The 24,351-nt window shown below is 41.7% G+C and overlaps 1 protein-coding gene across 1 annotated transcript in view; it reads left to right on the top strand.

Annotated features, from left to right (window-relative positions):
• The first annotated feature begins 1,372 nt into the window (after nucleotides 1-1,372).
• LOC126278886 (probetacellulin-like) overlaps nucleotides 1,373-24,351 on the top strand; it is a 408,506-nt gene continuing 385,527 nt past the window's right edge. Inside the window, exon 1 of the mRNA XM_049979163.1 lies at nucleotides 1,373-1,470. Coding sequence (XP_049835120.1) covers nucleotides 1,436-1,470 — 35 coding nt within the window. The 5' untranslated portion in view covers nucleotides 1,373-1,435. The remainder of the gene's footprint in view (nucleotides 1,471-24,351) is intronic.

Genomic DNA, 24,351 nt, shown 5'->3' with positions numbered 1-24,351 from the left:
AAATCTACAGTTCGTGAAAGGTTGCAGTGTATCCATGTGAGTGCATTTTTTGGACGATATACGTATATTTCATTTCATGCTTCCCACAAGTTGCTAGTTACTTTTGCGAACCGTTACTCCAGAGGATTCCGGGGCGGGTGGGTGTAATTCTTGCGTATCGATGAGGCAACAAAGATTAAACTCTGAAATGTGTCAAGCCGATATGCCCTGTATTACGCGCAATCGAAATGTGCCAGTCCTCTAAATCATTAAATTTTTCTGTTGTTGCGCGTCATCTGGACCGCCTTGCGATCATCAGTCATTTTTGCAACCGGCCGTGCATTTCCGCACTGTTAACTGGTGCGTGACTCCACGCTCGAGAACCTTCGGTTATTGCGCAGAACGTAAGGTATTGTCCTGCCAAAAGGGAAACGCCTCATTAACTACCGCCATCTGGTGGAAGCGGAGTCATTCACACCTACCCGAAACATGCGTTCAGCACACTTTAACATATGTTTACCTGGTCGTCTTGTGGGCGTAGTATAACTGTAGTTTTATAGATATCCCCCCCCCCCCGACCTCTGCGTTATTAGAAATCTTATGTAGTTTGCATTAAATGCCCTCTTACTCATTTGCTCTTGTTTTCTTGATTATTTAAACGGAATGTGGGATTTCGAAGGTATTTTATCAAGCAAAATGGTTAGTTACAACACGCAAGACACATTAGTGCATCCGATGTGCATTCCTAGTTCATATTTACATTTTCTAACTTTCCCATAATCATTTAACTGGGACGTTAGTATTCTCTTACAATAAACATTTCCCTCCCTCACTTCTTTATGAATTTCGTTCTTCCTAAACCAGCAACGTATCAAGACGAAGCAGCAGAATAAAAAAATAATTTTCTGTCTCCACTAACTGACACCATAATATCATTTGTGATGCGAAATGCTAACGAAGGTGCTATCATAAAAGGAGAAAAACTTTGTGGTTCTGACCGTCATGGACATGCTGCAGCACTTAGATATTACGGATGTTTAAAAATGTTTTTGTAACATGAGGCAAGTTCCCATACCCACAAGTTCTTCGTAAGCTCGTGAACTTTTGCGATATTTTTTTTTTCTTCCGCGTTTGTAACTGAGAGGGGTAAAATTACTCGTTTTATTCTCCCCTGTAAAAACCAAACGCTTGCGCCGTAAATGAATGCGTAATAATGTTGCCGTCTTACATCCACGATACACGTCTTTTCTTGAGAAATTATTCACACACAACGGAACTCAAGGAAGAAACGGAGAAGTTTCACGTCAACGAAAAGTGGTTTCTGAAAGTAAGTTTTTTCTTTGGTGCAGAGATAGAATAATGTAGGATTAGAGGTATCGATGTTGCCAACGATATTGTAGTCGAAATTAAAATAGATTACTATGTATGTTCATTCGCACTTAGAATTCTGCGGTGAATGAAAAAACTACAAAGTGACGTTTGCTGCAAGAGGTAAGCTTCATTGCATCGATTAAATGTTCTCTTGTTACTTCGTAGATGAAGCTTAGGTTATTTTGATTTCACCGCGTTATCCTCATTACTCTATTGGATCGGATGTTAATGTGATACTGCAGAAGGATGAGTAATAGCAATACTAACATTACTAACATACTCAGCGTAACGGTTATTACTACCAGTTATGTAAGAATAAATAGTTCCTCAGTACGCTCCGTAGCATACGCCACTCCAGAAAGCTGTTGCTTGTTGTTTAGAAACCTTTCGGGATAAATTGTATGCAGTTCTCAACAACGAACAGTCTACAGTGCTTATCACTGTTACTTAGGACTTCTACAAATAAGTGCTCTTACAGAATGGAGAATCAGACTTTTCCGAGGCCCATCTTCCAGTAATATTTCAGGTGTATCGTCTAGAAATATAAAGTCTCCCTCTTGTAATATTATACGTTCTCTCCAGCGCTAATCATTTCAGTTGGTACTTTATTTACGGTATTTATTAGTACTCTTGGTTCCTGTGTCAGATCACTTGGACGTGAAAGGTGGTAGAAAGCGTGAGTACAGTGTACATGTTTTACACAAGACAGTTTGTTTGTACTTCTGTATTAGTTTTTAGGCAGTTTCTAATATTGACAATAAAGACCGCGATTTTATCATATTGTCACTACAAGTCTGTTTTTTGAATGAGATATGGAGCAGGGAACACTTTCCCCGAAACAAAGATAGACTTATGATTCGTGCCAGACGTCTCAGCTGTTAACTACAGGAACCAGTTTTTTAAGGGTTGTCATAAGTTAAAAATTTCAACTGAAAAAGTGACAGTAGAAAGTTCAACGGATGGTGGATCTCTAGGGATTTGATTGATGTGGGACATAAACTGAACGAGAGCACCGTTTGCCACTTTTGTCAATTGGCTGAATTTTCACCGAAGTTTGTTAGTGAAGCCCAGTTTGGGAGAGTTCAGTTTTTTAATATCTTACGTGTTATTGTTTGATTAATGATCCGATTTTTCAGTCAGCCCTTATTCTTCCAAAGGACATTAATAGATTTTCAGTAAAGAGGATTTTTCATGACATAGGAGTTAGTAAAATGTACCGAGAAAGAGATAAGATGCCGAATTTTTTTCCAGCAACGAAAATTAAAGCTATTCACTGTTGTATTAATAGTTATTAATGAAAAATATTAATTTTTTAGACGCTTTAACACTCAGAAACTTTGTCGATTTGAAATATTGTAAATGTTAACGAACTATTTAATGAATGGTGTCGTCAACCACAGGGGAAGAAGTGGCTTCCTCTGAAGTGGCTTATATCGTTTTCAAAACCGATTTTATAACTTTTACATTAAGGATAGCTTCCTGAAGTTGCAGTAGTTCAGTTTCAACAACCAGTCTAAAGGAACAATATCAGTGGTTCTGTTATTCAAAGACGAAATATTTCCATTAGGATTCGATGAAACGTGAAGTGGTTCTACAGAATGAGTCGGAGTCCCTATGTTGTTCGGTAGTCAAGACACTGGCACCATTTACGGGCTTCACACACAATACATTTCATCTTCCGCAATATTTTTATGGAAATAATTAAAACATAGGTCATGTTTAGATCTTACTCCACAAGCCAAATAATGCGGAAGTACTTACGTAACAAACAGTAGAACACTCTCGCAAGATCTTTGCGCGTGGCCGTTCTTAACATTCCATAGAACAACATACTACTTAAAGCTACCACCGCCAAGTTTCTCCTTCTTTCCCCGACCTTCTCCATTTGCCTCCCCCCTTATCCATTGATTCCAACCCCTCCCTCCGCCCCGTCCCACCCTCTCTCACAGTTCGCCGACCCCACGCTTGGAGAATTTTATTTTTGGCGTCTCACGAAGTAAATGACGATGGTTGACTCTGGTATTACGTCAAAATATTTAATATATATTTACTACGGTGTTGGCCAACGCATACCATACAGCCAGCTCTAGTTACAACAATACAAAGTTAAGAATGGAAGAATGTATTGAGTTTTTATTTAAAAGAAACAGTTTCAACGTTTTCTAACTGGGCTGATTCCATAAGAATCCTTTCCAGCTTTAGTGTAAATCTGTACATCAACGTCCTTTAAATATTTCGCTTTATTATTGTACTTATTTGCATCGAATTCGTAGAATAAGGTTGTTAGATCCGTAGACAGGGAAACCCTTGGAACCACATTCCTGTACAGTACTTCTTGTGCATCTTTGTGTTTATTGAAAATCCAGTGTTACATAAATTAGATTAGCCAGGTCTCTCTCATCGCAGTGTTCAGAATCTAGACGTTTCAATCGATCTGAATGTGTGGGTTAACATCCGCGCTCGAATGATGGAAGCCACATGACGTCTATTAAGCTCCACATAGTCCAATCATGGTTGAGGAGAGATAGCCAGTTGTACGGCCCCTTGGTGTCTGCCCTTATGTTACTGGAACACATCCTGTTCACAATTCCAGTCGCAGTAAGCAACTTACTGAATCGCAGATCATAGAGTGGTGTTAGACGGAATTCTACTTCAGTAATGTTCGTCTTCGCTGTGTGATAGACTATTTCGTTACGTAAAATTTCACGATACCCTTTTAACCGTAGCAAGTGGATGTCTGTCGTTTTTTCTTGCTACTGTTATGACCTTCAGTATATCCGTAATACATCTATTAGTCTGCTAGTCGAATATTGGCTTTTGTAATTTCTGTACAGCGCTTTGGGACCCTTCTAAGTACCAATAGGAGCTTGAACGTTTGTACGCCATAATAAATGCACTCCCTTCTGGCCAGTAATCCCGCAATGTAGATTGAAGTTTCAGCAGGAAGTGCAGTCTTTTCGTAGATGGCATTAGAGGGACCGAAGGAGGCTTACGCCACTCTGTTTTCTGTTTTATTCCTTTATTGGTGTCCGTTTTCTTTTCTTAAATCGTGTGGTGGGTGGGTATGACATTGGGGGTGCATTAAAGAGCATATAAAACGGATAGTGAAAGCAGGATAAGCTGACCCGTAGGACTAATGGTAAAAGGGTTCGCCATTTCTCGTAACTTCTTACTAGCAGCGGAGATAGGTTCGTGTTTAGTCTGTGAGTTGTTTGTTTTAGCCCGGAGAATTTAAACGCTACCTTTACGTATTTAAAACCAGATATTGAAAACGTACTGAGGAGAAATGTATCTGACATGTCTTCTAATCTGTAGTAGCATTTCGGTTGATTCAGTGGCATTTCGGTGGATTCCACTAACAGTGCTATGGTGGGAGTTGATTTCATGGATCAAAGAGATAGGTGGATCACCATATAATGGAGGACGTGAGGAACAGAACAGTATGGGCAGTTAACTCGGAAAAATTCGTATAGCTGTCGCTTAGTAACAATGTTCGTTCGTAGTAACCAGGATTCTACAGACTCCTCGATTTCGTAGTTTCCTACACTTCATTGTTTACTCTTGTTTACTCTTGTCATCAGATTTCTGTACTATTTTGTGCTAGTGACTTTGTCATGTTGCTACCGTCAAGCAGGAAGTACCCGGAAAAGGAACAATGGAGACAGGCGTAACCTTTCATTCAGCATCACCATCTGTCGTATCCAAAGTGCAGAGAACAGCAGTGAGCCTATTCTGCCCAAAGTATAGGCATTGAAATGCGTTCTTTCGTGTGTAATTATTTTTGGGACGTCCAACAAACACAGTACAGTGACATACAGAACCGTTTGTTGTATTGAGTTCGAAATGGAAGAGTTTTTCGCTCTAATTTTTTCTTTTCAGGTTGCAGTGTTTGGCATGACCTGACTTGTGTGTGTGTGTGTGTGTGTGTGTGTGTGTGTGTGTGTGTGTGTGTGTGTGGAGAAGGTTCAAATTCCTGTCAGGTCATCTTCTTTATGGTTTCCTATGTTTTTCGTAAATCGCTTGAGAAGCAAATGCCGGGATGGTTCCTTTAAAAAGGACTCAGGTGATTTCCGTCCCACTGTGAGCTTGCGCTCCGTCCCTAATGAGCTCGTCGTAGACGGGACGTTAAAGCATAAACTCTCATGCGATACGGCGTTCGTTGGTTAGTTTACCGTATTTTCACTTGGCTTCATGTCTCGCTAAATTCCAATTCATTCACTGCATTAGATTTTTCACTCAAATCTGACTTATGAACAGTAACTCAGTCTTGATCTACTAAGCTCTTGCAAACAGTACGTGATCTAAAGGAAGTGTGGACGCCTCGGGTGTATACTAACCACCTTCATTCTTTTTTACATGTTAAAAATCACAAAATGTAGTGTAGAACCACAAAGAATAGTTGGGTTAAAAGTAATCTCTGTCGTATCGATTCTGGATTCCTCATTAAGGGGTTGGAGTTTAAAGGACGTGATGTACTTAAATATTTTTCGGTATATTTATGTAGGTTGAATTGGTGCTTTAGAAATAAAGCACTGTTACTACAGGTTTGGTTGAAAACAATCAGAAGTATTCTCAAAATTTATGAATTACGTACAAAGTAGTTTCCATATTCACTACTCTCCCCTATATTCTCGTTCACGACTTGCAAATGGTCCTGCAAAATACTTTCAGCCTCCATCTACTATCCATTCACCTCGCTGTACGTAGCCCACCGTAAATTTCTTCTTTGTTAAGGTAATAATACCTCTAGAAATGCAACCTGTTACCTGATCCATATGTTGGTTTATCTAGTAATTCTCTACACACACATCTCTCTGCTGCTCGCTGAACAGTTACTTTACGGCTTTCGCAACTCCCACTACTGTAAGTCGAAACTGCTAATATTCACTGACTGCAAATTTTCCGTTTCTCACACACTAGAAGCTTAGTTGCCAAAACTGTTTACCGAAAGGCCGTTCTTACTTTTCTTTTCCTCTCAATTCAGTCTTTGTCTTCAGCTGTGCTAAATACTAAAACTCATCAGCCGGTCGTAAGACTTCATTATTAATTCGTAGCATTTTCATTTCGATATGAGGATGATATATCTAATCTATTATTGCAACAAATGGTCTTTCATTAAAAGTTACACGTTTTAAAATTTAAAAAAGTAAACCACCCAACTTATCAAAGTAAATAGTACCTTATTTTGAAGCAAAGACGTTGCAGTTGGGCTCTAAATAAAATATCGTTCCGATATCGACCACAGCCTTGAACACACTGACGCACATGACGACCCCAATTAGTACTCGCTCTGTCCGGCATTAGTGGTTTACGTCTGCAATAGCACGACGGCTGTTCGCCTCCGCCTCCAAATGTTACAAAATTTGTGGCTTGTCAGTATAGGCGTGGTCTTTGATGTAGCCAGAGAGAGAGAGAGAGAGAGAGAGAGAGAGAGAGAGAGAGAGAGAGAGAGAGAGAGAGAGAGAGAGGGGGGGGGGGGGGGGGAGGGAGGAAATGAGCTCGCAAAACTGAACTGCAAATATGGTAAATTTTTAAAATGATTCCTAAGCGTTCAGGAAGCGTGAGGCGCTGCATTACGAAACTGAAAATTGTACTGCATGTTTTCACACCTAGAAGAACTTTCAAAAATATGAAACTGAAATTTGTTTCAAAATTAATGAAAGAAAATTCAGGTTTTCAGTTCTACTTTCAAACGAGCTCTCTTAAATTCTTCCATTTGCTGTTGCATTTATCTTATGTAGAGATACATATTCCGATGTCATCCGTAAATCAGAAATGATTATTTTCCAGGTTTGTGAATCTAAAGATTTTCTCTACGTCTGCTGAGAATAGTTTTTGTGATGCGCAATTAAAAATTGCGTGAATTCTTTCAATTTTGAATATCTCATTATCTTGTGAAGACCAGTGGAAGTTGCAGCATTGACGTACGCTGGAGCCTTGTGTATCCGGACGATATTAATCTGGAACTTTTTGTTTTTTGTTTTTGTTTTTAGTTTTAGTGTAGTAACTGTGCATTACTTGATATTCCAGAAGTAATAGGGGCATCAATCTACGAAGAGTCATTAAATTTAAATTTAGCCAACAGCCATACAAGGATCTTGGTGTCGGCTAACAAACTAATATTGACCTGGACAGTACTTTCCCCTGTTTGCTGCTCATATAAATGACATAAAAGAGAAAGTGGTCGTACACATTGACAGTTAGATGAACTAGTTACGGTATGATTTCTGTGACGAAATTATCGCCATTCGTTCGTCTGCAGGTAATGATAGCGACGACGGATTAGCGTACGATATTGGCGTCAGTATGAATGCATTATGACAAATAGAGAAGCAACAACGCAGCTGGAAAAATAACGGTTTTGTTTGAACACCAGGCGGAAACAGCTTCGGTGGAACTCCTACTGGTGAAAGGACCCACGTGATTGTGCTGCACATAAACACACACATCCGTTTCCAGAACTGACTGCTTTATATCTGCTTAAATATAATGTAAAGAAATGTAACTCTTGTTAATCTGGAAATAAACATAACATGTATTTTCACGCCATTTAACGAATGTCATTGTAATTTTTTTCTAAATTTCCGAATAACCAAATTTTCCGATGTTCCGGATGACTGGTCGTCCCACCTAATAGGGACAAACTAGATTCCTCTGTATATATTTTTAAAGTATGTTCTTCAGTATACTGACATGTTGAATCCATGCCTTGTTTCTCAAGGGCTGTCAGTACAGATTTTCTGAAAACTTTACCAAAATTTGTGAATCCAACACAAAATCTTACTGATAAAATCTGAAGTTTCGTTGACGACTTGCAAAGCCTACACGTTTCTTTGCCTGATCAAATTTTTAGACGATTGATAATGTTGGTAAGGACTACCTCTCGTAAGTTATTGAGAGAAGGCTGATAGATCTGTAGTTTTTAGGTCTTTTGTCTCCCTCTTGTTGAAGTGGAACAGTTAGCAGTAAAGAGCATTTTTCGGGAGAATGTCCTTTTTCGCAGTCATTCTGTAAATAATTTTGTCAGTTCGTCCGACTAATCAAGAACCAAATGGAATTGTAATTGAAGTTGACTTTATTTTGACAAACCATAAACGATTCGCACTGGGTATGATGATGACCTTAGGCCAACATCATTATCTCGAGTGATCGTAGAGTAATAAGAGCAGAGGATAAAAAAGCATGTGAATGTATTTAAGGTGTGGAGCAGTACTTTAATCATCCTGGACATTTCAAGACTTTATGGATCTAGACGAAAAGGGAAATCATTTAAAAAAACGTCTTCTACAGACAGCTAAAGATGTTGCATGTATGAAGAATGTGAAGAGAGAAGGAAATCTCAATTGGAACAAGTCACTGCATTTATTGTTGGTCATCCCATCACGTCTTTGGCCTCCTTAGATCACGGGATGCACCGTGCGTGTATACTGTCCCTGATAAACGTGCAACATTCGTCTGTTCTACACGTCATCTGACGATATTCAGTGCTATGAAAGTATAAATAATCTTAGCTGCGTGTTTTCTCTCTCTCTCTCTCTCTCTCTCTCTCTCTCTCTCTCTCTCTCTCTCTCTCTCTCTCTCTCTCTCTGTGTGTGGGTATGGGGGTGTGGGGGTGGGGGTGTGCGGGTGTGAATAAGGATCTTCATTGGAACTATAGATGCCTGTTGATTGTCTTGTTATAAATTCTGTATAGTGTTCTTTCTTCGAAACATTATTTTTATTTTTTGGTTGTACGTACTATAACACATTCTTAGAATTTTCACATTCCATTCTCTTCCATGAGGGGAAAGGCAGATTGTTTGAGGCATATTTTTTGCCATTTTGGGCTGGATTTTGTGGTTCCACTTCCCTCAAATGGTGAAACTTACATCCAGGTAGGGAAAACTTGTTAATTTGGATAATGGACAGCTACAACCAACATAGAGGGGCCACTAAAAGGCACTGGGTCCAGAGATTCTGCATCTTACATTTCATACTCAATCGAATGCTTCTTTCACTCTTTTTTTTATATACGAAAAGTGCATCAAAAGGACGCTTCTTAGTTTCTGTGAATGATCCACCAAAGTATAACTACACTTTCTGCATTACAAGTTCCACTTTGGAACTGATTTTCTTAGGCGTCCTGTTATGCCTTTTCGTATAAAGAGGAATAAGAAAGGTATTCTGTGGTGTATGCCTGGAATGAGAATGAGATACACATCAATATTGCGACCAGAAATTTTGGAAGTCCGCTATAAATTGGTTCTAAAAGCATATCAAAAACTCGTCGCTTCCCCCAGTACTGGTCCGCGGGAATAACGATTGCTGTTAAGCTTCCATGTGAGCTCGAATAACTATAATTCTATCCCCAAGGCCTTCTCGCGGCGTATTGTTAGAACGAAGCAATATATTGGGCGATCCGTCTAGGAACGTAAGCCCTCAGAACTTCAGCGGTAAACAACTCTGTTGCATCCGCCACTGGATTTGGCTGAGCAGCACTAGCGCTTTCGTTCTTAGCAAATGAACTTGTGACGAAATACACCTCGCTTCCTTGGATGTTCCTCTATAAATTCTATCTGATACGGACCTCAGTATAAGTATAGGTCGAAAGAGGGTTTCGTAAGCTATTTTGGTACTGGGTGGACTTTTCGATATATCTGTCTGGCATCTGCCTTACCTACAGTTAGCGAAATGTTGTCCCACTTCAAATCGCTCCGTAGCCATACTCCCAAATATTTAATGGATGTGTCTGCTCCAATGAATGTTCTCCAGTCGTCTGATCGTACAGTAATGTGTCTCTGCCTTTTTATGCACAGTAACTTACGGTTGGGATATCTGCTAATCCCTGCACCGAGCGTCGATCCTCTCCAGGTGTTGAATTCGGCTACTGTTCTGTAGGGTTGAGACTTCTCCGTAAGCAGCAGCAGCAGCAGCAGCATCATCATCATCCGCGGAAAGCCTCATGCAACTTAACGTTATCTATTAGATCACTCCCTATTATGATCTGTCAGATCATAAAAAACGCACGTCGTCACGAACCGACCGTTGCGCGGATGCATATAAACAGATTGGCTTACTGAGTTTTAGACCGTAAATTACTTTGAGTCGTTAAAGCCTCTGATGATACCTCCTGCTTTGAAAAACGAAACGTGAGGCAGAGAATTATGCGTTGAACCACTTCCTTCTGTCCATACGTCAGCAGTAATCATGCGTTTTTTCGATAGCAACTCTTCAGTCCAACCACACAATTGGTCTGATACTCCATACGTCCATCTTCTGTTGTTTACAGCGGCTGACGGTTATTTAGCCAAGCAAGCTACTGTGCACATGATATATTTCGGCGAGTTAAAGTTACTATCAGCTGTTTTCTTAGCACCTGTCTTTTGGTTATCAAGTGTGTAAAGTTGCACCACCAATCCCGTTTGTTGGGTGTTGTCACCTTTCCGGTTGCCCGTTACATGAACGACTGCACGGCAACAAATGAGAGCGCTGGAGGCAGGCGACGGTCAGCAGGCTCGGTTTCCGGAGGCTGGTCAGCCAGGCCAGCGCCGTTCCTCCGGTGGCCGCTCTGCGTATTGCGGCTGACCGCGCCCACACAAAGGGTAGGACGCTCCCAGCAGTCGGGCTTCATTGGCGCCGCGTGGCGGCCGCACCAGCGCTGCCCGTGACGGACTGCGTCTCACACCTGCGTAGAGACCGGCAGGGCATCCAGTTCTTCTGCCGCGCTACCTAAAGGCATCTAGCTGTACATCGGACGGTGTAACATTCACAACTTTCTTGAGTATGTCGAGTAACAAAGACGCGCTGAACCGACCTGGGGAGAGAACAGCTTCACAAGACACAACGAAGAAATGTGTTAAGAAACGTGAAATTCTGATCCCTGCCGCATACTGGCAATGAAAGAATTCATTGGCAAGAAATAATATTTTAACCTAGGCCAGCATTCCAACCTGGGTCTTCCGCTTACTAGCCAGAAGCGTTAACCATCTACGCCCGTTGGCACAGTTGCTAGACACATCTGCACAGACTACAAAAGCAAACCTCTCTTCCCCCCCCCCCCCCCTTTCTCAGCCCAAAAGTCCCATTTGCCGCACGCTACCAAAGTAGCGTGTCTTATCATTTTTTTCTCGTCGCATCACGCGAAGTCCCTCTGGTGGTCGGGCGAAGAGTGCTGTGCCGCATACAGTGATGGAAATATTTGTTGCATCGCCTCTCACCATTAACAATTTTTTTTTACAATCATTCAATAATTGAGCTGAATTTGCCAGATTTCTCTTGATTTCTATCAGAAATGAATATACACAATAATTTATGCCGATTTGCTTTCATTCTTAATTTTTGTTTCTATAAAAATATATTTTTTTTAATTTAACGCTTTCTTGAAAAATGAGTGTAAGTGGATATGTCAGCTATTCGGTTTGCTATTCTGAAATATGAACATTGTTGGAAGAAACACTGCTTATTAATGTTGTAGCATAACACTGATGGATTTTAGTGTTTGTATTGCCTCATATGAACACACTGTTGCATTTAATACTTTATTGCTCCACCACGCGCCTTAATCACCGCTTCGCATCGTGAAGGTATTGAAAGAATTAACTTCTTAACGCATTCCTCACTCAGTTCATGAAAGCGCGCGCACGCACCTCCAACAGATCGTGGTTATTCTGTGGCTTCTTTTTGGTGATAGCATTTCCCATAACCTTCCAACAGTTCTCAATAGGAATGAGATCAGGGCTGTTTCCAGGCCACTCTAATACTCGAATCCCATTTTGATGAAGGAAACATTTTTACCTGAAATGTAGAAGTACGTGATAATTAACGAAGAGAGTAATCTGCTTCGTGTTTGGTACAAACATTAGTCATAGGACTCACCTTCAAATCTCTATGGCAAGAAGCGGAGTCATCCTGAAAAATGCAATTTGAAACATCTCCAAACTGGTCTCTAATGGTTGGCATAAGCTTCCTTTCAAGGGTGCTTATGTAGGCACCTGCGTTGATAGTGCCATTGATGAATTCCAGACGACGTACTCCGTGACTGAAAATGCACCCCCAGACTATCTGTCCTTGTGGGTGTTTGACTGTACGTGTTATGCGCGACAAAAAATTCATCTTTTTTCGACGCACGAACACTTTTCCATCTGAGCCATGCAGATTAAATTTGGACTCGTCTGAAAAGATTACTTTGTTCCAAATCTCTGGCGTCCATGTCGCATGTGCTTTTCCCATTGTAGTCACTGTTGTCGCATTATCTTGGTCAATAAAGGCTTCCGTCTAGGACGAAGGGCTGAGCGTCCAGCCTCCAGTAGCCTATTTCTTTTAGTTCTATTGGTTACTTAGATTCCGCACATTTCTTCCAACTGTCTCTTTAGTTCAGTTGATGACAGGCGGCGATCGTTGAGTGAAAGCCTATTCAGTACCTTGTTCTGTTTGGTAGTAGACGCCCTTTTCCGACCTTTTCCTTTCTCACGATCAATATATCTTTCTTCCCTGTATTTTTTCAGTAACCTCGAAATCGTAGACTGATTAAATCCTGTCTTACAGGCTCTCTCTCTGGTGCTGAGACCAACAGTCGAATAAGCAAGTATAGCAGCTTTCTTTTCTGACTTTAATTCAACAGACCTGCCCATGTTCTCATTTCAAAGTCTCAACTCATAATGGCTGTATAAACACTGGTTTCATTGTCAAACCAAAAGACAACAAAGTGTTGTGTATTGTTGGAAAACATGCGTGAAGAAGTCATGTTATAAAGGCAAGAATATGTCAACAAAGTTTACCAACTATGGGACTGGTATAACCTGAAGCAAAATGCGGCAAAAGACAAAAAGACGAAGTAATTCTTGGTGATGCAATAAATATTTCCACCACTGTAGATTGTCACCACTCACGTACTGTAGATACACGTATAAGCGCCGTGAAGAGTAATAGGAGTCTGGATTGAGGGGGAGGCGTGTTTCCGTAGTCCGTGCAGATGTCAAGGTAACGTAAATATTTGACTTATCTGCCTAGTAAGCAAGCGACCCGGATTCGGATCCTGGCCTTGGCACAAAGTTTCATCAACGAATCCTTTCATTGCCCTAGTGCGGCAGAGATCGGAAATTCTCCTTTCTGGGGATACTTTGTCTGGTCTTGGAATCACCGAGCGGGGTGGCGCAGTGGTTAGCACACTGGACTCGCATTCGGGAGGACGACGGTTCAATCCCGCGTCCGACCATCCTGATTTAGGTTTTCCGCGATTTCCCTAAATCGCTCCAGGCAAATGCCGGGATGGTTCCTTTGAAAGGGCACCGCCGACTTCCTTCCCTTATCCGATGACACCGATGACCACGCTGTCTGGTTTTCTCCCCCAAAGCAACCCAACACGGTCGCGGGATCAAAGACAGAAATGCTGTCTGGTCTTCCGGACATGTCTTACAGAACTCACACTCAGAAGGATACAAAAGAAGGAATAGTTTTCATAGACCACTTTCCGAGGCATCAGTTAACTTAAATTGTTTCGCTACGTGTGGGTTTATAGCCGCTGTAAATTTCTTAAAGGAAGTCATTATCCCGCGTAGGTTGAATTTTTTAAAAATACACTTTACTTAGTTAATTACTCTCCGTTGAGCGTTAACGATCTATAAAAATGTCTGACGACAATAACAATAAAAGCTGTGGCAGGTACAAGTAAAACAAGAATAAAAAAATTCTGGAGAGTATAAAAACATGCGGTTCATACTTTCCTCGCAATAAAAACTGTTCCGCTTAAACCATGTTCTATTCCACAAAACAGTGGGGAGAGGAGGGGAGGAAGTAATAGTCCCTAGCCACCTCGGTCCTTCCAAGGCACTCTCTTGCCTTATCCTGACTCAGTGCAAACGTTGTTGAGCTGCTTCTGAATCTACTATCGTCTGCTGTGTGTTGCTGGTCCTCTTCGACCTATAAGTCTCTATGTTGAGGTGATAAGGGAAAAAGCAATATACACTCCTGGAAATTGAAATAAGAACACCGTGAATTCATTGTCCCAGGAAGGGGAAACTTTATTGACACATTCCTGGGGTCAGATACATCACATGATCACACTGACAGAACCACAGGCACATAGACACAGGCAACAGAGCATGCACAATGTCGGCACTAGTACAGTGTATATCCACCTTTCGCAGCAATGCAGGCTGCTATTCTCCCATGGAGACGATCGTAGAGATGCTGGATGTAGTCCTGTGGAACGGCTTGCCATGCCATTTCCACCTGGCGCCTCAGTTGGACCAGCGTTCGTGCAGGACGTGCAGACCGCGTGAGACGACGCTTCATGCAGACCCAAACATGCTCAATGGGGGACAGATCCGGAGATCTTGCTGGTCAGCGTAGTTGACTTACACCTTCTAGAGCACGTTGGGTGGCACGGGATACATGCGGACGTGCATTGTCCTGTTGGAACAGCAAGTTCTCTTGCCGGTCTAGGAATGGTAGAAGGATGGGTTCGATGACGGTTTGGAAGTACCGTGCACTATTCAGTGTCCCCTCGACGATCACCAGAGGTGTACGGCTAGTGTAGGAGATCACTCCCCACACCATGATGCCGGGTGTTGGCCCTGTGTGCCTCGGTCGTATGTAGTCCTGATTGTGGCGCTCACCTGCACGGCGCCAAACACGCATACGACCATCATTGGCACCAAGGCAGAAGCGACTCTCATCGCTGAAGACGACACGTCTCCATTCGTCCCTCCATTCACGCCTGTCGCGACACCACTGGAGGCGGGCTGCACGATATTGGGGCGTGAGCGGAAGACGGCCTAACGGTGTGCGGGACCGTAGCCCAGCTTCATGGAGACGGTTGCGAATGGTCCTCGCAGATACCCCAGGAGCAACAGTGTCCCTAAATTGCTGGGAAGTGGCGGTGCGGTCCCCTACGGCACTGCGTAGGATCCTACGGTCTTGGCGTGCATCCATGCGTCGCTGCGGTCCGGTATCTGGTCGACGGGCACGTGCACCTTCCGCCGACCACTGGCGACAACATCGATGTACTGTGGAGACCTCACGCCCCACGTGTTGAGCAATTCGGCGGTACGTCCACCCGGCCTCCCGCATGCCCACTATACGCCCTCGCTCAAAGTCCGTCAACTGCACATACTGTTCACGTCCACGCTGTCGCGGCATGCTACCAGTGTTAAAGACTGCGATGGAGCTCCGTATGCCACGGCAAACTGGCTGACACTGACGGCGGCGGTGCACAAATTCTGCGCAGCTAGCGCCATTCGACGGCCAACACCGCGGTTCCTGGTGTGTCCGCTGTGCCGTGCGTGTGATCATTGCTTGTACAGCCCCCTCGCAGTGTCCGGAGCAAGTATGGTGGGTCTGACACACTGGTGTCAATGTGTTCTTTTTTCCATTTCCAGGAGTGTATGATGGCGTTCCTAATGATCTCCGCTCATCCATAGCAAGTACGGGCACATTCAGCATATACTTCAATAAAAACAACATAATTCACATTAAAACGCAAAAAATATCAATCGCCTACAATATTGCCGGCCAATAAGGTAATAACGTACGTACATACGTGGCCTAAGTATGTAAAGGAAATGAAAAATGTAACATTTATGGGTGTTTTCTCACTGCGAGCGTACATAGAGTTAAAATACTCCAGCATAACGATGGTAGACAATGAAAACCTAGTTCTATTCTGTTAAGTTTTACAGAAGATGCAAAAAAAAAGTTTGTAATTTATAAAGTGATGCACATAATGTTGCTACACGTATTACTATATAGAAACAAGGTTATTGATATATGAAAGAAATCCTTCACTTTCAAATCTCTTCGGTAATGGAGTTACTGGAATCACGAGATTTCACACACAGATGGAATAAAGAGGTTTTCATTGCCTACCGCCGTAAGTATTGGAGTAAAAAAACACATCGCTTGGTCAATGCCTTCAATCAAATAGGATGCATGTAAACGACCTTAGGAATAGAGTTGTCCATTTGAGATATGAAAAACGCTATTTTATTTGGCCTTCTGCACTGTCCCGTACAGCCATGACACTGTACAATAAAAAAATGAAAATAAGGAAAGATATTGTACGTCTTGTCCATGAAAGAGCGTGAAGATGACGAGTGGTTCAAATCACATGATGCATATTGCTCAAGAAAACACTGACGATCAGACAACAGATACTTAACAAATGTTTCGTTTAAGACTGAGGGGAAAATAGTGTTCTTGGGCTTCAACATAACTCAATTTAAATTTTCAGATAATTTTCTCAAATATGTGTGTACATTTTGAATGCTTAAGACCAGAAGACTCTGAATGTAAACAGAATGAGCATTTTCCGCCTTTTAAGCTGTGTACAGTTTTCTTCCTGTCTCACGTCCCTCTTGCATTAAAAATGTATTTTCACTACAATACTTACCCTTGTTTGTACTTGAACCTGCCATAACTTTTTTGCTGTTTTTTTGCCTCCAGGTAGCTTGATAAAAACTAAGGAGATGAAATTAAATTAGCTAATTGCTGAATAATGACACAATTTCTTCTGAAGACCTGAAACGTTCGTGACTCGTCCTCGAAGATACCCGTGGCATCACGCGATGACTCACTCGCAACCGCAAATCCACGGGCTCCTACCGATGTGGGACGAGCCAAACTATTTGTGCGGCGCATTGCATCACCGAAGCGTAAGAAGACTATTATAGGCAGATCCGGATCGATTGTCGTCGCTGCTGTACTTGCAAAACAGCCTTACTAAGGGTCACGAGCCTTGCTTTGACCAGCGAAACAAGGCGCATTAAAGCCGTGCTCAAAACTTAATTGAAGTTTATAAAGCCAATAAACCAGTGCCAGCAAGAATGCCCAATGGGTAGAGAGATTTTGCAGTCAGTGCGTCTTTGTCAGTGTTCTACATTAATTACAGATCACCTCTCTTATGTACAGTATATCCTACGTCGTCGTTCCATAGATAAGAACGCATTACATATTCACGATATTTTGTTACTTCCGCCGTATTCCTCTCGTGTCTGTCTGCCTCTTTTCTGTTCATGTAATATAATTAGCGAGGTAATCTTATTAAATAAGTGGTACAGTGTTTTATTTTCTTGGAATGACTCGTCGCAGTGTACGAGAGGCTCTCTGGCAGTTACTTTTCCGACTTGTCGTCTAGCTGTATTCTGGTGACTACGCCAACAGGCGTCGCTGATTTCCTCCTTCAGTCTTTTCGTTTAATCCATTTGGCTTTTTCCACTAGTAATTTTATCGATTTCGTGTTATTTGGTCTGTTCCGTAACCCTGCTCTTCCGTATGTTATAATTATCTAAAATTGTCACAAGATCGTCTCAGAATCACTGTCGTCGCTTAACCATTTCCAGTTTAATAGTTTAAATTTAACCTTTACGACACACACACACACACACACACACACACACACACACACAGTGGCTGCTGCATCGCAGTTCATGAACTGTAGCGCTGTTAACAGTATTACTCCGCCGGCAATGTAATCTAGTTCACTTTATATTTTAAGTATTTGCGACGATGCTAAACTGATTTCCTGTTTTTGACGATGCCGCTTTGACTTCGTTATAGTAAGACACGTTATGAACCAGTTACGCTTAGTCATACTTCAAGCCCATGTTTTCCACATGTATGGACGTAATACTTCTCTTCATGACCTATTTTGTTTTAAGAGGATACTGTCGACTAATTTGATATTGGCAGTTTTTGCTGCAGATCTAACGATGGTCCTCGTTGACCAAACCGCTATTACAAGGGCCAAGCAATTTTGTGATCATAGACGGAAATAAAAGAAATTCATTCTACACTTTCTGTATCACTGTTCTATTCGCAACTACGTCAAAGATCATGGCTTAAAGCTTTCTCCATCTCTTTCTCCACTTCAACCATACGACTGTGGAGCAAACTACCCTGTAACCTACATCTCATCCAAAACCACTCTGCATTCAAGAGGAGATTAAAGCTTTATCTACTATTGTGGGCGTAGTTTCCCTCTCGGTGTGTTCCAACTCTCCTCGCCTGTCTCCCCCCCCCCCCCCCCCCCCAACAGTGAAACAATATCTGTCACGTTGTAAACACTCCCATTTCATTTGCTAATCTTATTGTATTATTTCTCGCTCTTTCTCTGACCAGTCAGCTTCATCTTCGCATTGATAATTTCTGTGCCTTTGTCTTATGTTTAAGTCATAACTGACATTCGACAAGACTGTCAAGAAATTGCTTAATGTTAACAATACTGTCATTTCTCCAGTTTCACGTATTTTCTGTACATATTATAATCTATTGGTCTTCCTTCTTCTCATTATTATTATTATTATTATTATTATTATTATTATTATTATTATTATTATTATTATGGATACTATAATACATTGCTCATGAGCTATATAAATTGTAATGTTGACTAAAGATATCTGGTTAGATGGAAGAGGTGACCTGAAGGCACTGATGTTGCCACGTGAAATGTGTTGTTGACTTCAGTCCTGAGACTGGCTTGATGCAGCTGTCCATGCTACTCTATCCTGTGCAAGCTTCTTCATATCCCAGTCCAAACTATTTAGGCGTCCATGTTTCACTTCCATACATGGCTACACTCCACACAAATACTTTCAGACACGACTTCCTGACACTTAAATCTATACTTGATGTTAACAAATTTCTCTTCTTCAGAAACGCTTTCCTTGCCATTGCCAGTCTACATTTTATATCCTTTCTACTTCGACCATCATCAGTTATTTTGCTCCCTAAATAGCAAAACTCATTTACTACTTTAAGTATCTTATTTCCTAATCTAATTCCCGCACCATCACCAGACTTAATTCGACTACATTCCATTATCCTCGTTCTGCTTTTGTTGATGTTCATCTTATATCCTCCTTTCAATACACTGTCCATTCCGTTCAACTGCTCTTCCAAGTCCTTTGCTGTCTCTGACAGCATTAAAATGTCATCGGCGAACCTCAAAGTATTTATTTCTTCTCCATAGATGTGAAAACCTGCTCCAAATTTTTCTTTTCTTTCCTTTACTGTTTGCTCAATATACACATTGAACAACATCGGGGAGAGGCTACAACCCTGTCTCACTCCCTTTCCAACTACTGCTTCCCTTTCATGCCCCTCGACTCTTATAACTGCCATCTGGTTTCTGTACAAATTGTAAATAGCCTTTCGCTCCCTGTATTTAACCCCTGCCACCGTTAGAATTTGAAAGAGTATTCCAGTCAACATTGTCAAAAGCTTTCTCTAAGTTTACAAATGCTAGAAACGTAGGTTTGCCTTTCCTTAATCTAGCTTCTAAGATAAGTCGTAGGGTCAATATTGCCTGGCGTGTTCCAACATTTCTATTGAATCAAAACTGATCTTCCCCGAGGTCGGCTTGTACCAGTTTATCCATTCGTCTGTAAAGAATTCGCATTAGTATTTTGCAGCTGTGACTTATTAAAATGATAGTTCGGTAATTTTCACATGTCAACTTCGTTCTTTGGGATTGGAATTATTATATTCTTCTTGAAGTCTGAGGGTATTTCGCCTGTCTCATACATCTTGCTCACCAGATGGTAGAGTTTTGACAGGACTCGATATCCCAAGGCTCTCAGTAGTTCTAATGGAATGTTGTCTACTCCCGGGGCCTTGTTTCGACTCAGGTCTTTCAGTGCTCTGTCAAACTCTTCACGCAATATCGTATCTCATTTCATCTTCATCTACACTCTCTTCCATTTCCATAATATTGTCCTCAAGAACATCGCCCTTGTATAGACCCTCTATATACTCCTTCCACCTTTCTGCTTTCCCTTCTTTGCTTAGAACTGGGTTTCCATCTGAGCTCTTGATATTCATACAAGGGGTTCTCTTTTCTCTGAAGGTCTCTTTTCTCTGAAGGTCTCTTTAATTTTCCTGTAGGCTGTATCTATCTTACCCCTAATTAGATAAGCCTCTACATCCTTACATTTGTCCTCCAGCCATCCCTTCTTAGCCATTTTGCACTTCCTGTCTGTCTCATTTATTAATTTATATCGGCTTTGCAGTTGTCATGCGGAGGGAAAAAACAAGCGTTTGGCCTTCATATTGGACAAAGCCAAATTGAACACGACGTGCGTCCCTAAGATCCAAGAGGACGTCACCGCTGCGATTTCATCAGTCGTAACAGACTCACAAGAAATAAAAATCTCTACTTGTGTTTCAAAAAAGTGACCTGATTTCGGAACTTCGTATGTATTGATAAAAAAAAATACCACAAACCTGGTATAAAGTGCAAAATATTCACGAAAATCTTAGTTTCAGCTATGCTATTACAAATGCTCTGTGTGTCCAGATGCAGCACAATCATCTAGACAATAACGAAAGTCGTCATAAACTTTACACAATGAACCTGCTTTTACGTAAGTTATGACCGCTGATATTTTGTTCATTTATTCTTTGTCACGAGATAAAGGGGGAGATGAACACACTTCCCTTCACATATCCCCACAAGAAGTAGTCACATTCTGTCATGTCTGACCATCTTGGAGGCCAAGAATGCAGGAAAGTGTCTCGGGGTCCCGAAGCGGCCTTTCCAGCGTAGAACTGTCTTCAAATGCTGCAGAATAGGCTTTCTGCATAACTTCAGGAAGACTCTGATGACTTTATTTTCCAATAGTACGGAGCTGTATCACACTGCAGAACGTACGTCAGTTTCTCATGGACACTGTGCGTCAATGCTGGATAAGGGCGCATTGGACGCTGAGACATTGCCCCACATTCTTGGCCTCCAACATCACCATGCATGACCCCTTGCTGTTTTTTCTTGTGGGAATCTGTGAAGGAAAGTGTCTTCACCTCCCCTTTCACTCGTGACATGGAAGCTGCGAAACAGCAGCCATAATTTCTGTAAAAGCAGAATACGTTGTGTAAAGTTCGTGACGAATTCAGCTATCGTCTAGATGTTGTTCGCGCCGCTGCTATTGGATACACAGAGCATTTGTAATAGCATTGCTAAATCTTAACAGATTTTATATTTTGCTATCCACCCCATGTTTGTAGAATGTTTTATCAATAGATACGGAGTTTCGAAATCAGGTCACTGTTTTTTCAGACATCTTGTAGGTACCAGATTATCATTCATCCGCACCTTTGTTTCAATAGGCTCCGGTATGAAATGGTAAAAATCAATCCACCACTTTTCTGCTCTAATTTTTTAATGTTTTCTATGCATTTCACCCTCGAGGTAGAGCGGACTGTTAAGAATAATGACGCATGGTACTCAGGGGCTTAACAACCAAATGCCAGGCGAGTGGAAGTGAGTTTCCAGTTGGTGATAAGTGAGAAAATATCCCAGGCTTTTTCGGTTCAGCGTTTCTACCCATGGCTGCAGGTAACGTATCAGATTCGCCTGTCTTACTAAAAACAAACGGAAGACATTGAGTTCCCAAAAGATAATGCTATAGTGTAATTATTTCGTTAATATCTCTTTTTTAAAACTTAGCTACATAAAGTTAAAATGCTCAAGAAAAGCTAAGATTTCCAGTTAATTTGGCTACTGTAGCCACTCGATTATAGTTTTCCCCTCACTCTTATCCAGCGCTGAGTCTAGGCAGTGATTCTGCGGCTAAAACTGCTGACATGAGAAAGAGCAGTATGTGTACAAAGTACTCCCCGTCCCACCGTAGTTCCATTCAAGTAACGTGTCCCGCAATTCGAATGGTTGTACATTGTTTTGAAGCGAGTTGACGAAGATGAACCGCGAGAAGCTCCTGCGTAAACGAGAACGTAGTTCAATGTTCATTTAGACAATTATTTCTCGTTCGAAGGAAACAGTGGGAATTGGACGAGGCTAGATTGTGGTTTTGAGGTAATATGTTATTTCGTTCTTATTCAAATGCACCGTCACATTATCGATCACGTGTCGCTTAATATTTGTACAGCACGTTTGCGCATAAGACACGCTTTTCGTACGTTTGTTTTCATCGGTCTCCTGGATGATTATTAATTTCCTTTCATGCTTTTTATCTGTATTGGAACTTACAGATGTTTACGGAGACACGCTTACGCCGAAAAACTGAAGCCTGCCTCCGTCATATTGCTGTTTCTTGGTGGAATTTTCGTATTGCATTGCTGCTGTTTGATCTCACTTAAAACAGGAATAAAACGTTCAGCTTTTGCCACGATTTACTCCAGATTATCTACTGTCTTACGAGTAATACTCATCCACGAAAGTATGTTGTTTCAAAGTACAAACTCACAACGGCCTTTCAGTTCTACTCAATAGCGATAAGAGGGTAGATTTAACAGAGTACTTCGAAGCAGAAACTGTGACTCCCCAAGATGCGCACAGGCTTCAACTGACATGTGCTCGGCGTAGATAACACCATCTCCCCATAGCATCCTTTCTAACGACAGCTATTCGAAGAGATCATTTGAACCAGTTTAAATATCATAATGGCTATCCGCCATTTTTTCTGAGTAAGAAGTATGTTAGTTTGCCGCACCTCCTTCAGAAAATTTTATCTACTTGCCTTTTGAAGACAATTCTGCGGTTTAACTAACGATTGTCTACTGAATATCATGGTGCGTCAGTATCCGTCGGTGTGGCATACTAGCTGATACCTTTTACTCCAGGAAACATGGCAATACAATTTGCCCAAAACATGACGTCTGTATAGCGACGTATAACCACCCTATGAAATTTAAACTTCTTGATTTGAAGTGAATTTTGAGTGTTCATTGTTAATCGTCTATTTTTGGGGGCGTCTTAGGCTATATACAGAGCCTAAATAAATAATACGTACGCGCTGTTATAAACGTTCGTCTATGGACCTTGTTTTCTTACTTACACTTAACGCATTTACGCAGACTGAAGTGCTACTTTGTGACAGTGCGGCTGTTAACGTTGCTGCGTGGTGATGTAGGAGACATAGCTCATGAGAAGTTTTATTTCGTAAATACGTTAATGTAGCAACAAGCAGAAGCTCAACTTGGTAAAATAATCTGAGCTGCAGCATGCCGTTATCGAATTAATTTCTTGGAGTAAACCAACGTTTCTGCGGAGGATATGATCATGGGAAAATGTAGCCTCTGTGTACGTATTATTCACTCGCCGACTCGTTACTACTGTAAGTAAAAGTAAGTCTCCGTGTGCTTCCGCGCAGGGAGGAGGGTGTGAAACTGAATGCTGAAAAAGACGTTTTCCAGCCTTCTGCCTTAGGGCGATTTCGATTGCGGGACGGCACCAGTCGGAACGGCAATGACTCCAAAGTGTAGAAAACGTGTGACGTCACACCTGTACATGGGATCACGTCGGTACTGAATTGTACCATGGTCAGTAGCGAGCCAAGAGCTGAATCGTTGCTTCACAGAAGCAACGACCTCTCTTGGTGACGTCATCCGCAAATAGGGACTAAACATTGTATTTTTCCAAGAACTTCATTCAGTCACGGGGTAATAGCCTGGAATTGTTGTTAGGTACAGCCTGGTACAAACTAACGCATTCCAAAATCTGTTTGGAGAACTGCACTGGACCGTGTGTCCCAGGATATGCCAATAGCACGGGATCCAGCGACAAGAAAGCCCTGCATGCAAGTGTCTCCAGAAGACGTCCGAGATTGCTATCTCCTGTTGAAAGTTTTCTCTCAAGAATGGCCCAAAAAACAGGCTGTGTGATCTGCAAAAATCCTCTTTTCACGAGGGAACGTTTCGCAGGTGTCCTTAGCAGAAAAATGTTGCACAGTGCATCTGGCTGATAATGTCTCTCCAGGAAGCGACCAGAGCACAATGTTCTTTTGTTGAACTGCTTGTGGGTACTGTGGCTGGCACAGCACGCAGTAATCGTCGTACCATACTTAGTACGTGAGGTGGAATATTCGCAAATGTCGAGATGAAATGAATGGAAGAAATTACCTACGTGTTCACACTTGATGTCCTGTAATTGGAAATAATGGAGCGTTTCTGCAGTCTGCCTGATTTCGACTGGATGTAATTTTGAGTAATTTGCGTATCAGACTGATTCTAATGTGCATATTATAAAAATTTGGCTAGTTTCCATGATACATTGTAAAATGGAGAGAG

Source organism: Schistocerca gregaria, chromosome 1 (assembly GCF_023897955.1).
Source record: "Schistocerca gregaria isolate iqSchGreg1 chromosome 1, iqSchGreg1.2, whole genome shotgun sequence".
Classification (NCBI taxonomy): Eukaryota; Metazoa; Arthropoda; class Insecta; order Orthoptera; family Acrididae; genus Schistocerca; species Schistocerca gregaria.
Note: the sequence above shows the minus strand (reverse complement) of the source record. Positions and strands in the feature narration are given on the sequence as shown.